The sequence below is a fragment of the Zootermopsis nevadensis genome, unplaced genomic scaffold (assembly GCF_977971745.1).
Source record: "Zootermopsis nevadensis isolate Lab colony 2312 unplaced genomic scaffold, Znev_1.0 Znev_ptg000006l, whole genome shotgun sequence".
Taxonomy (NCBI): domain Eukaryota; kingdom Metazoa; phylum Arthropoda; class Insecta; order Blattodea; family Termopsidae; genus Zootermopsis; species Zootermopsis nevadensis.
The window spans coordinates 6,630,162-6,642,449 of record NW_028259138.1 but is presented as its reverse complement, the minus strand read 5'-3'; the positions used below and the strand labels follow the sequence as shown (position 1 = coordinate 6,642,449).

At 39.9% G+C, this 12,288-nt stretch overlaps 1 protein-coding gene and 1 non-coding gene across 6 annotated transcripts in view; both read left to right on the top strand.

The window, feature by feature from the left end:
• LOC110837475 (uncharacterized) overlaps positions 1–12,288 on the top strand; it is a 72,403-nt gene that overhangs the window by 51,188 nt on the left and 8,927 nt on the right. For 4 of the 5 annotated variants that reach the window (XM_087343629.1, XM_087343630.1, XM_087343628.1 and 1 more), the window contains 2 exons: positions 6,344–6,599; positions 7,737–7,935. In XM_087343629.1, the coding sequence (XP_087199755.1) occupies positions 6,356–6,599; positions 7,737–7,935 (443 nt within the window). In that variant the 5' untranslated portion in view covers positions 6,344–6,355. Of the gene's footprint in view, positions 1–2,685; positions 2,800–6,343; positions 6,600–7,736; positions 7,936–12,288 lie in introns of those variants that run through there. The other variant, XM_087343631.1, reaches the window with a different exon arrangement.
• Positions 12,174–12,246, top strand: TRNAF-GAA (transfer RNA phenylalanine (anticodon GAA)). Its single transcript has one exon. It is a non-coding gene; the product is annotated as a tRNA-Phe (tRNA).

The window sequence follows — 12,288 nt, the reverse complement described above, 5'->3', positions numbered from 1 at the left end:
TGTAATTTCCGAGGTATCTCTCTTTTGTCACAGTCATAGAAACTTTTATCAAATATTCTTCTGGCACGGTTAACGCCGTTTGTGAACAAAAGTATCGGGGACTATAAATGTGGATTACGCCGTAACAGGTCAACTATTGATCAGATCTTTTGCATTCGACAAATATTAGAGAAAAAGTGATAGTATAATGGGTCAATACAACAATTATTTGCAAACTTTAGGAAGGCATATGGATCAGAAAAGAGGTACTGTGTGGCATTTTGATTTAGTCCGGAATACAAAAGAAATTTGTTAGGTTAATTAAGATGTGTATGGATGGGATATCTAGTAGAGTTCGTATAGGTAACCTTCTGTGGGATCCATTCCCAGTATACAGTGGCCTAAAACAAGGGTATGATTGATCTCCAATACTTTCTAATTTTGCTCTAGAATATATAATCAAGAAGGTCAGAGAGAATCAGGAAGCTTTTGAATTGAATAGTTTGCACCAGGTACTTGCTTATGCTAATGATGTCAATTTTTGGAGGGGGGGTACTATGACCAAGAATGCAGAAACTCCCCTACAGGCTAGCAAAGAAATAGGCCTAGAAGTAAATATAGACAAAATTAAATACATGGGTGTAATACGGGATGATCATCAATAACAAAGGCGAAACATAATGAGTAACACGTCGATTGGAAATTTTTCAAAATTTATGTAGCTGGGAACAACTAACAAATTAAATTAGATCCATGATGAAATTAAGAGTAGAATGCACTCGGGGAACGCTTGTTTTTATTTAATTCAAAAACTTGTCATATTATTTTCTATCTAAAACACTGAAGATTGGGATGTAAAAAAATTGCCCTTTGTCTTGTATGGTTGTGAAATATTGTCTCTAACCTCGAAGAAAGAACGTAGATTACAAGTGTTTGAAAACAACGAAGATATTTTGACCTAGGGTGGATGAAATAAGTTGGGAGTTTAGAATATTGCTTAATGAGGAGCTGCGTGAATTGTACAGGTCTCCTAGCACAGAGAGGATAGTGAAATATAGGAGGCTGGACATGTAGCACGCATGGGGAGGCAATGAGTGCAAACAGAGTTTTAGTGGGGAATCCTTCTGGAAAACGATCCCACTGTGCAGACCAAGAAGGGGATGGGAGGATAATATCAAGATGGATCTTAGGGAAGTGGGCTGTGAGGATTGTGGCCGGTGGCAGGCTTTGATGTCGGTGATGGACTTGCTGCTACCAGGGATTTAGTTAGTTAGTGAGTCGATGATTGATCCACTCATTTACCGAGCACGGAAGACCCTTACTGAATTCAATCAACAGCGGAACTTCAAGACCAGGCAAGACTGTCATTCGTTAACCTTTCACGGAATACGAAATATTGCTTTCATTCTGTTGTTTTGTAAATTCTGGCTACTTTACACCTCCTACAAATCTTGTAAAATGTTTCTTGCGACACAGAGAACACACTGCCTGAAGCCATCTTCGGATTTAACAATACTAGGCTAATAATAGTTCCACAAACTTTTTTCACCCGCGACACACCCTGATCTGTCAAAGACACATGATGGAACGCCATAAAATTTCGCCTTACGGAAAAGGGGTACGAAACTAAATATGGCCACAAATATGTATCTATGTATTTACCTTGCCCGAAAATAATGCAGGCATATGAAACTAAAACACGTCACATGTTGGATAAAACTATCAATGACGAAACTGTGTGTTTGTGTGCTACGAATTCTAATTATAAATTACAAGATATTGCCTTTTTTTCTAACTATGAAGTACGATTATACAATTTCTCATAAAAATTCGCGGCACACCAGTAAACTTTATGCGGCACACCGGTTGCAGAACACTGCACTGTACAGAAGGTGAGCCAGGGACATACACTTGGAAGCTAGAACGAAATCTACCGGATAGAAAGCTGTGCACAGTCTATTAGCTAGCTAGAAAAGTATTCGACCGTTAGAGTTTTTACAGAGAGGAAACTTGGCAGACGAAACTTTCAATTTCTTAAAAGAAAGTTCATCTATGCACAGAATGACGATGCCTCACAACGCCGGACCATTCTCCTGTCTTACCTACGATACTTTACACTACAACAGATGATAAGTTTGGGGAGTGATACAAAATGATGAAAAGAAGGACCTATGTTGTTAAAAACGTGTTCTTCAGGAGTTACACTCGGAATTATATACAAAAATTCAGATTGCAGAATAAATTAACTGAAGAAAATCTTATCCCAGAGTTGAGTTATGATTCATGATGAAAACTTAATTTTGGAAGATCAATAAAAGGAGGGACCGACCAAAGAATAATTTAATGGTGACAGAACGGGCCAATGAACCGAATTTTTGACGTTTATGTTGGTCATTTTTATGCTAATGATTTTGGGCTACAGTGGCGTCGCTACCGAGACGTGTTTGCCAGTTTTGTTGCTACTCTCACATAAAATTTCACTTCACACTTTCATAGAAAAAGAACTGCATCCGAACCTTGAACCTCTTGAAACTGCAACACAGAGCACGCGTATATAAATAAACGCCGTACCAAGGCGTTCGCAAAAGTTATGTTGCGTGTGCGTTTTGGTTCATGAGCACAGCCTCAATTAAAACTTTATCGTGAGGTAGCATCCAGGAAAGTACAATGAAATTGTTCGGCACTAGTCGACTTTCTTAGGCGGTGTGTTCAGTCGCTAGACGTGGTGTTCATAATGTTATTTCTTCACTTGAGATGAACTTGGGAAGTGTTGACTGTGCTAAACGTACAGTGTTTTTGCCGTTGCATTGACGATGACAGGTAAAATGTTTATTTAGCTGCATGAAAATGGTATTCACTTAACAACGCAGATCTCTGGGCCATACAAGGACAAGTGAATGAATGTGTTACTTAGGCAAAGGTATATCTTAACTTGCATGGTTTCGTGTATATGTTACCGGCAAACTATGAAATCCGGCAATGTGTAGAATGCCTGAAGTCTGTAGGCAAAGTATGAAATTCAGGCATTCTGTGGAATGCCCAGGTATTTTATAAAATGCCTAGAACTTTTAGGCAATGTATGAAACTAACAGTTTATTTTATACTTTGCCTAAGTATTTATAGAATACCTAGGAATTTTATAAAATGCTTAACATTATTTATAACAAAAAGTTTCTATAATACGATTTATACAGTTTTATTTTATCTTTTATATTTGCAAAACTTAATATAAATCTTTTTTTAATGCTCAAAATTTTGTTATGTTCAAATTCAGTAGCTTGGTGTTTTCGCGATTGTCTTGCACAACCTCCATCTTGATAACTTGCCCAATCGACTTTGATTAATTTTAATTTACACAACCAAACAACATTAATATTACTATTTATTTCATACTTTGCCTACTGACTTTAGGCATTCTGTACATTGCCGGATTTCATACATTGCCGGTAACATACGAGGTGCGATCGGAAAGTTTCAAGACTGTGTCAATAGAGGGCGAACCGGATGTAGTACGAGCTTCTGCCGCTAGGGGGTGCGGCCTACATTCATAGTGAATCAGTGTGCCAGCCGGCATCATCGAATTAGCATTTGTTTCTTAGTTACGGGCGTTTTGGTAGTGCATTACACCGACCCTCCTGCGATTTCGGAATGGCGTGTGCATCAAATTTTGCCAAAGACTCGCCAAAACGGCTACGGGAACCTATGAAATGCTAAAGCAAGCATTTGGGGAGTCCGCAATGGGTCGTGCACAAACTTTTGTGTGGCATTCACGTTTTAAAAATGGCCGAACCTCTGTCGATGATGACGAGCGTTCTGGACGACCATCTTCGAGCACAACGCCCGAAAATGTTACAAAGATTCGGCAGGCCATTCACGAAGATCGACGTCGTACCATCAACGACTTGTGCGACATTGTTGGGATAGGCTATGGGACCTGTCAGCTGATTCTAAAGGAAGAACTCCACATGCGACGCATCCTGTCTGAGGACCAGAAGCAGAATCGACTTCTCGTTTGTCAGGAGCTCAAAGATCTTGCTAGAACCGACCCCAACTTCCTTTCTAAGGTTATCACAAGTGATGAAAGCTGAGTTTACGGGTACGATCCGGAAACGAAGCAGCAATCTTCACAGTGGAAGAGCCCATCGTCACCACGACCGAAGAAGGCAAGACAGGTCAAGAGCAATGTGAAGTCAATGCTGATCTGTTTTTTCGACCAGGAGGGGATCGTCCATAGGGAGTTTCTTCCTGCAGGTCAGACGGTCAATGCTGAATTTTACTGTGGGGTCCTGAGGCGGTTGCGTGAAGATGTGAGACGGAAGCGGCCGTCAAAGTGGCGCAACCACAACTGGCTGCTGCATCATGACAACGCGCCAGCGCACACCGCCCTCAAAGTTCGGCAGTTTTTGGCCTCAAACACCATGGCCGTCATCCCGCACCCTCCTTATTCGCCGGATTTAGCTCCGTGTGACTTCTTCCTCTTCCCAAAGATGAAAATTCGGCTAAAGGCAAGGAGATTTGAGACGATAGAAGAGATTCAGGCAGAATCGCAGATGGTGCTTGACAGGCTGACAAAGAAAGATTTCCAGGGATGCTTCCAGGCTTGACAGCGGCGCTGGGATCGTTGTGTTCACTCCCAGGGAAACTACTTCGAGGGTGATGGATGAATTTAATACCTGAGATAAGTGTACGGGTTTCTATAGGCGCAGTCTTGAAACTTTCCGATCGCACCTCGTATATACGGTTTTCATTCTCGAGAATGTGTTCTCAAGAAAGTAGCGCAAAATCTCTCGTTTTTATTGTTTTAAACAATCGAATGCATCACTGTGTAGTGCAAAATCACTTGTCTTGATTATTTTCAAGAACAGAATGTGGAAGTATACAGAGCTTTGTCCAATGCAGATAACCTCTACAACAACCATTTCTTCTTACATGTTAAAGTCGAAAATCCATGGAATCCGATACATGAATCTATTCATCCTGTTATTTCATTTCCTTCTAATATTTTGTTTTATTTATTTTATGTTTCATTCCATTTTACTTATCAATATTACTTATTTTCTGGTCTATTCTGTTCCTCTCCTGATATTGATCAGAATATCTGAACCTAAAGGAGGAATAAAAAAATTACATAGTGAGAAACTTCAATGATCTCTTCTTCAAATATTAGTGGAGGAAACAATGGGTGAGGCGCGTGACACACATGAGGGCGACATTTTAGCCGGAAAAGCTGATTGCAGAACAAAACTTGGGAGACCTAGACGTAAATGGGAGGATAAAATGGATCTTGGCGAAGTCGGGTGTCAGGTTTTTAACTGACTGAGGATGTGGTCCTCTGGTGAGCTCTTGTGAATAAGGTAATGAACCTTCTGTTCCATGGAGTTAGTTACATTGTAATAAATCATGTTACGCTACTAAGTTTGTGCTAAACGGAAGAAGGGTTCATCCTCGTCTCATATACCACACCGTCAAGCTCTGCTACAGCAATCATTAACTGTGCTGTAAATGTCCCTTGCTTTTCCATCCGTGCATAGTAATGAACGTACAGATGGCCACTAGGATACAGCCACATGTAAAAATTAAAGTTATTTACTGTTACACAGGTATTTTAAGCAAAGGTTTCATAAGGCGGTAACCAGGGATCGCCAACCACATGTCCGCGGTGCCTTGGTGCCCTCGGAAGAGTTTCGGGGTTCCCGCGAGAATTAGAGATCACAAATTAATTGCCCTATTATCTGTCAAACTCTCTTTCCTCTTGAGCCATTTGGTACAACATCAGTTCACCTCTTTTTAAAATTGACATCGATAAAATTTCCAAACGTCGACGGAACACACTTAGAATGTTACACGTACGGTACAATGGAAGCTGAGGAGGTTGATAAGCCTTCAACATTTTGCCATATTTGACAAATGTTAAAGCTTGATGTATTTGAAATGGTCTTGGCGAAGTAGTGTTCAAATGAATACCTGCTCCTCAAATTAAACGCACCAAGTGAACTGATACACATTTACTGAATATAGCCAAGAAATGGGCGAAACATGAAGCCTCATGTAAGAACTGAGGTGAAAACGTGCAGACTAGTTCGGCCTATCGCACACATCAGGGACGACTTAGATGAGTATTGGAAGAGGGCAACGGGGATTAGAATGATAAGTGGCAGAGGGAACTTAAGATGAAAATCCTTCCCAATTGTCACTTTGTACGTCACAAATCCCAAAAGGTCTGAGATCCACGGATTACGACTGGACGCTTCTCAATCTGCTCAGCGACAGTCGTAACCGTTTAGTACAAGATTTGCGTTCTCAATGTAAACAGTCCATACAAGAGATGACTTTCTGAAATCGATGTTCTTCCTAACTGCTGCAGGAAACTGGCGCCATGGAGTTCCGGGCACACACAGCATGGCTAACCGCTCTTCTGGCTGCAGCTCTGGTTCCTGCAAGCGGCTCAGATGATAAGCCTCACTCCAGACAGAAGCGAATACTTTGGATCACCAACGACGGGCGCCTCGCCCTACCACCAGGCACCGCCATGGTCATCACACCGTCGCTGTCCCTGCCTTTCGTGCGCTACCCACCAGATGGCTTCTTGTCAAACATGTCCATCAGTTTGCCATTTACAAGTATGTGACCATAGCTGAATGTCTGAAATTCTGAAGAACATGGAGCAGAGTCCTTCAAAAGTTAACAGTCGCCCACCTACTCAAGAAATTCCTATCCTTTTACGAAACCAGAAGGTACATTATCGACGACAACCCACAAAGGATATGAACCCCTTATTAAAACAATGAAGTGTTAGTGTATTCCATTCAAACTGAATAGTTGTGTGGCTAGGAATGTAATCACTCATTTTTCAAAGTGAACTGTTACGTAATATCGCCATTCTGTTCACTACGTAGAGACCTCAGCATGAAAAATGGTGAGATAATCACCGTCATTTGTGAGGGTATAACCTACATGTACAGTGCGTCCACTGACAAGGAAAAACGCAACTGTCACTTTCTGGATTCCGACAGAAACTGTATGACGTGCCACTAGATTTCCCCGACACGGTTCAAGCATCGCTACTTCCAACAACCTATCTTATAAGATTTGCTTAAAACGGTCCATGTTCAAGTACACATCCTACATACCGTTTAGATTGAAATTACGCGATAAAGAGGATCTTCGTGGTACGTACTGTTTGGGAGAAAACCTGTCCGTGCAAATTAAACCAAGCTTCATGAGAATAAAATGACGGACAACTTCACCGTCATTAAGTGAACGCAAAAATCGGTTGCAGAAATTAATCCTGGTAGCCGCGTCACGTGTTTGTAAATAGATAATATTGTATAAAACAGAACTAACTCCATGGAGTCCTGCTTATGACGCCAATAGTTCATCGGCCAGTTAGGCATTTTTACGCCTTTTAGGAAACATGTAGGTTTATTACCGTGTTCAGAGAACACTGGTCCCTGCTCTAAGCCATATACGTGACCTAATTTAAGATACTATCCCGGTATTTGTCTGGAGGGACTGAGAAAAACCACGAAAATCACAGTCAGGATAGTCGGTCTCCAGGCTGAGATATTAACCCGGGACCTCCCGAATACGAAGCAGGGTGCCCTCTGTATCAAATTGAATAAGAATTCCTTCAGTATCGGAAATGAAGATTATGAACGAGAGACATGACCATATAAAAGTGTATTAATTTTATGCATTTCGTGCAAAGAACGCATATATATGTTTTCTTCCATGCATAGGCCAATTTCCTGTTACAGTTGACTTCGACAAGCTCGGTCTGACAGACAACGAGAATCCTTATGGCGTAGTACCACCTGTCCTAGCTCGCAGTATGGGCAGAATGTCCGGTATCCTGCTGGCCGACTACATTGGCCAGATTTTGGATCGCAGGAGACACTCCAGAGCAGCACCCCCACCCCCACAACCACCATTTGCAAATTTCCACGGAGGGGAAAGGTAAGACCAGAGGCCTACCAAATATTCACACCTTCTTACGGTCTGGAGTCTGCACGGAGACTGAATGCAAATACGTCCTGAGTGTCAACCGTAACAGTACGGAATGTGTCAGATAACAGAGATAGAAACAGTCTCTGAAATATTGGGGGCTGATTCCATAATTATACAACTGATAGATCAAGCATGCGCAATACCGCTCTGGGTTAAAAATGTAGAAGTTGATAACAGCGTAGAATTTCAGATGTTGCTGTTTTTTATAAACGAAACACGATTTTCCGGTCCAACTTACATCACAGCTCGGCGGTGTGTGGATCTGATGCGTTCAGTGGCAGAATAATTTCAAAAGAAATAATGCCTTCGAGGTTTCCTGACCTCTTACCCCGTGATTACTATTTGCGGGGACATCAAAAGAGAAGTGTACAAATTAATTCCTCACACTTTCCAAGAATTCATTTAAGTCATCAATAAAGTCATCCAAAATACCTCCCAACTTGATGTGTGAAGTGTTTTTAAGAACAAAATATAACGCGTGGATATAGCCTACGTGTCAACAAGGTCATGTAGACCATTTACATTTACTGTATATACCTTCTCCCCGAAACCGGGAAATATGCAGGATTAGAGCGAATAAGCAGATTTCAATTTTTGATCACTTTGCATCAAACGCCTGATAACAAGTTCGAAATTTGTGGTTACTAAATTAAAACCCTGAAAACCAGTCATAACATTTGCAATAATAAGATATGCAACACAGAGGGCCATGACAGATAATATCGTGGGGCGGAGCGCCGAACTTTGGATTCTGGAGACCTACAGTAAAATAAAGTGCTTTACTTACCATGACTACTTGAAGAATCCCCATTTTGCAGATCATCATAACTTGCATTTTTGGCACTTAAACTCACACTCACTGTAGTCCACTCTTTTGGCTTGTCTTTGTAATACTTCCGATTGGAGCCACTTTTCCTTTAAGAGGTTATGTTACGTATGCAAAACACTGGTAACACAACCTGAAGGTTCAACACCATTAACACCAAAGCCCAGCACTGAACATGATCCTGAGCCAGTTCTATCTACATCCGACCCTCCCGTCTCGTCATTCTCCTAAAAGTTTTCCCATAAAAAAAGTTGCATGCATTCCTTCTCTCTCTCCCATCTTAATTGCATGCCCATAAAATCACAGCCTCAATGCCACCATTCTGAGAATGCTAAGAGACCTGCATAAATCACATTATTCTCCACCACATATAGTCCTACATTGCTCATTTACTTCTTCTTTTATAGGTCCAAATGTTTTCTTTAGCATTTTCTTTTCCAAAATTAATAATTTGTGTTCTTCCTTCAGTGCTAGACCACTGAATAATAACAAATCACTTTCAGAACTTATTCTGCCACATAATATTATAGCAACATATATTTAATAATTTTAATTTACATATAAAAGAATAATTTTTATGTTTAGAATTGTTCCCACACACATTTCGATATATTTTCAAACAATTTATTGCATATAAATAGTTGTGCTAAGTCTTTCTTACTGATTTTGGTTTCATGTTGTGTTTGTATTTAGTTCTATCTATGTTTACTTCCAAACCAATATTTGAATTAACTGGAGTGGATTACTCTACTGAAGGCCACACATATTTTAAATGTGTTCCATGTGACTTTGTAGTCACTTCAGGGTTCACAGGAGCTTGCCACTAGACTCAATCTTGAGCCACACAAATCCATTCTACAACCTTACATTCTACTTCTTTACACTCCATCTTAATATTAGTATCGGAACTAAAACATCTGCAACATGAAATGGTCCATAACAAAGCTCATTAGCTGGTGTGGAGGTTAGGTGCTGCAACTATTTCTTTGTCACTCTTACTCCAGCCACCAACTTGATAAAACATTTCCATAGAGTAAAATAATTCTGCTGTATTTGACAACCCAGTCCCTTTTGCAAGTAAAGAAAGCTGGTATAATAGTGCAACTCAAACAAGCAAACAGCTGTTTAAATAACAAAAACATACAACAATCTTCCATTATATAGTCCTACAATTTAAAATGTCCTCTCAGGTGCTATATTTAGAATAAATGTAGTACAATTTGGCCTACTCATAAAGACTGCCTTCAAGGACACAACTTTCATTTGTAATCGTGTTCCCATAATATTCCTATTTAACTTAATGCTATATAACTACTGCATTTGAAACAGCATCATTACATAACAAAAGAATTTATATATCCACATTTCTGCTCTCACGCTTTCATCTAAATATATAAATGCAGTTGATTTATCAAATGTTATCTGAATTTTATATTTAGGCTTCTCAACCTTTAACATTTTAAGTTACTTTCAAAACAGTAACTAGGAGTCACAAGGAGAAACAATAAAGATTCTGGACTCACTTGGACAACCCTAGATCTACCAAAATCATGGATTTTTTTCTTAATTTTTATACAATTCCCATGTCTATACAAATATTTTCCTGTAACATTCAGCACGTCTAAACATAATTCCTGGAGTTTGACTCAAACATAACCTGTCCTGCAGGAACGCACATGAAATTCTGAGAGCGTTTTCACAATTCAGTGCACCGTATTCCTCGTGGTGTCTTGAGAGAGATCAAGGTGTGAAAACTATCAACCGACCAATATGCAAATAAATCAATGTATGTGGTTTAATAGAGAAAATACTATAATACTGCTTTATGGTGGCCACTAGCATGAAAAAAATGGGGGAGGTTAAAGCGAAGCCATGATCCAGGCAAGTTTTCCAATTAGTAGCATCAGAAGATATGGGCAGTACAGTGATAATAACTATGCTATTAACTGATGTACTGATTAGGATATTTACTGTACGTCTCACATTTGGCTGTGAACAATTTCACATTATACTTTCATCACTACAACTATCATCGTGTTGAACTTTAAACATTCGCTCAATCATACACACATTAATTAAGTTAAGTGGTTTATTTAACAATGCTGTCAGTAACTCAAAATATATGGAATCAATCCACTGGATGTTTGTGAACAATTTACTGAAAAGAATGTAGAAAGAAGCAGTCTTGGTCTACCTGCAATTTGTCTGGAGGGACTGAAGAAAACCACAACAACCTCAGTCAGGATAGACAGTCTTCAGGCTGAGATTTTAACTTGGGACCTCCACAATAACAAGCATCAGTGCTACCACACACACAGACTTCAGCATACTAGCCAACACACTCCAAAAGAGGAAAGCTTCTAACAGGTTTTCAGTTTAGCCAAAACTAAGCAGCCTCCATAAACTGCTAGGGCAGTATCATATGCAGTTTGGTGACGTCACCATAACAAGATTGGGTAGCCAATTTCTTCATCCAAATCCATACACTAGAGTACTTTTTGGGATGTCACTCACTAGTCAAGACTCCCTCCCCCAAAATTTGTGGAACCCAGAGGTTGTCAAAGGAGCCTTCCACCGAACCCATACCTGAGCCAGTTGAAACCAGTTTCAAAATTATCCTCCTATCTATGGCTAGGTCTCCCATCATGGTACCCTAATATTTAGTGAAGACTAAAAGTAGACTACTTTAATCTAACCGCAAAAACAATTCACCAATAACTCTTAATTGATGGCCACCATTCTACACACCTCCCACCAGGGATGTTAAAATGCAATGTGCGGATGAACTTATAACAGGATGAGTACCATTTTTGCTGTTTTTCTCTAAATGTGTTTAACGACGGTGTTCCAATTTATCTGTTTTGGACGTATCTATCGTAAAACCATTAAAATTACCAACACGCAACGTTTCGAAAGGCTGTTTCGGCTTCAAGCGTGTCACAGACACAAAATAGCTGAACAGGTGAACCCATCGGCTTCAACTGAACAGGTGCTGCCCCCAATCTTACATCTGAAGACGAAGAACAGTCATCCTTCGAAATGTTATGTTTTTATAATATTAATCAACTGACAATGGATGAAGTCCAAAACAAAACAAAATACTAATACTGCTTTTCATAAATGCTTAAAGTTTCCAGGTTCCTTGTTCCAAACCGTCAAAGAGATTAAACCTATAAACAGATTCTGGCTGCCAGAATTACAACTGCAGTATTCTGCACTTTGAATGAAGTCATAATTGTTTTTTTATTCTCTTTGGAAAACATCCTGTCGTACGTCAACACAATTCAAGGCCATACACAATTACATCATACATCACGTGATATGTGGCAAGGCTTTACTTGCTAAGACTACACAGCCATCAGCCGAAATAGCTCAGTTGGGAGAGCGTTAGACTGAAGATCTAAAGGTCCCTGGTTCGATCCCGGGTTTCGGCAATTAATTTTTTTTTATTAAATAAAAATTAATTTTGACAAAAG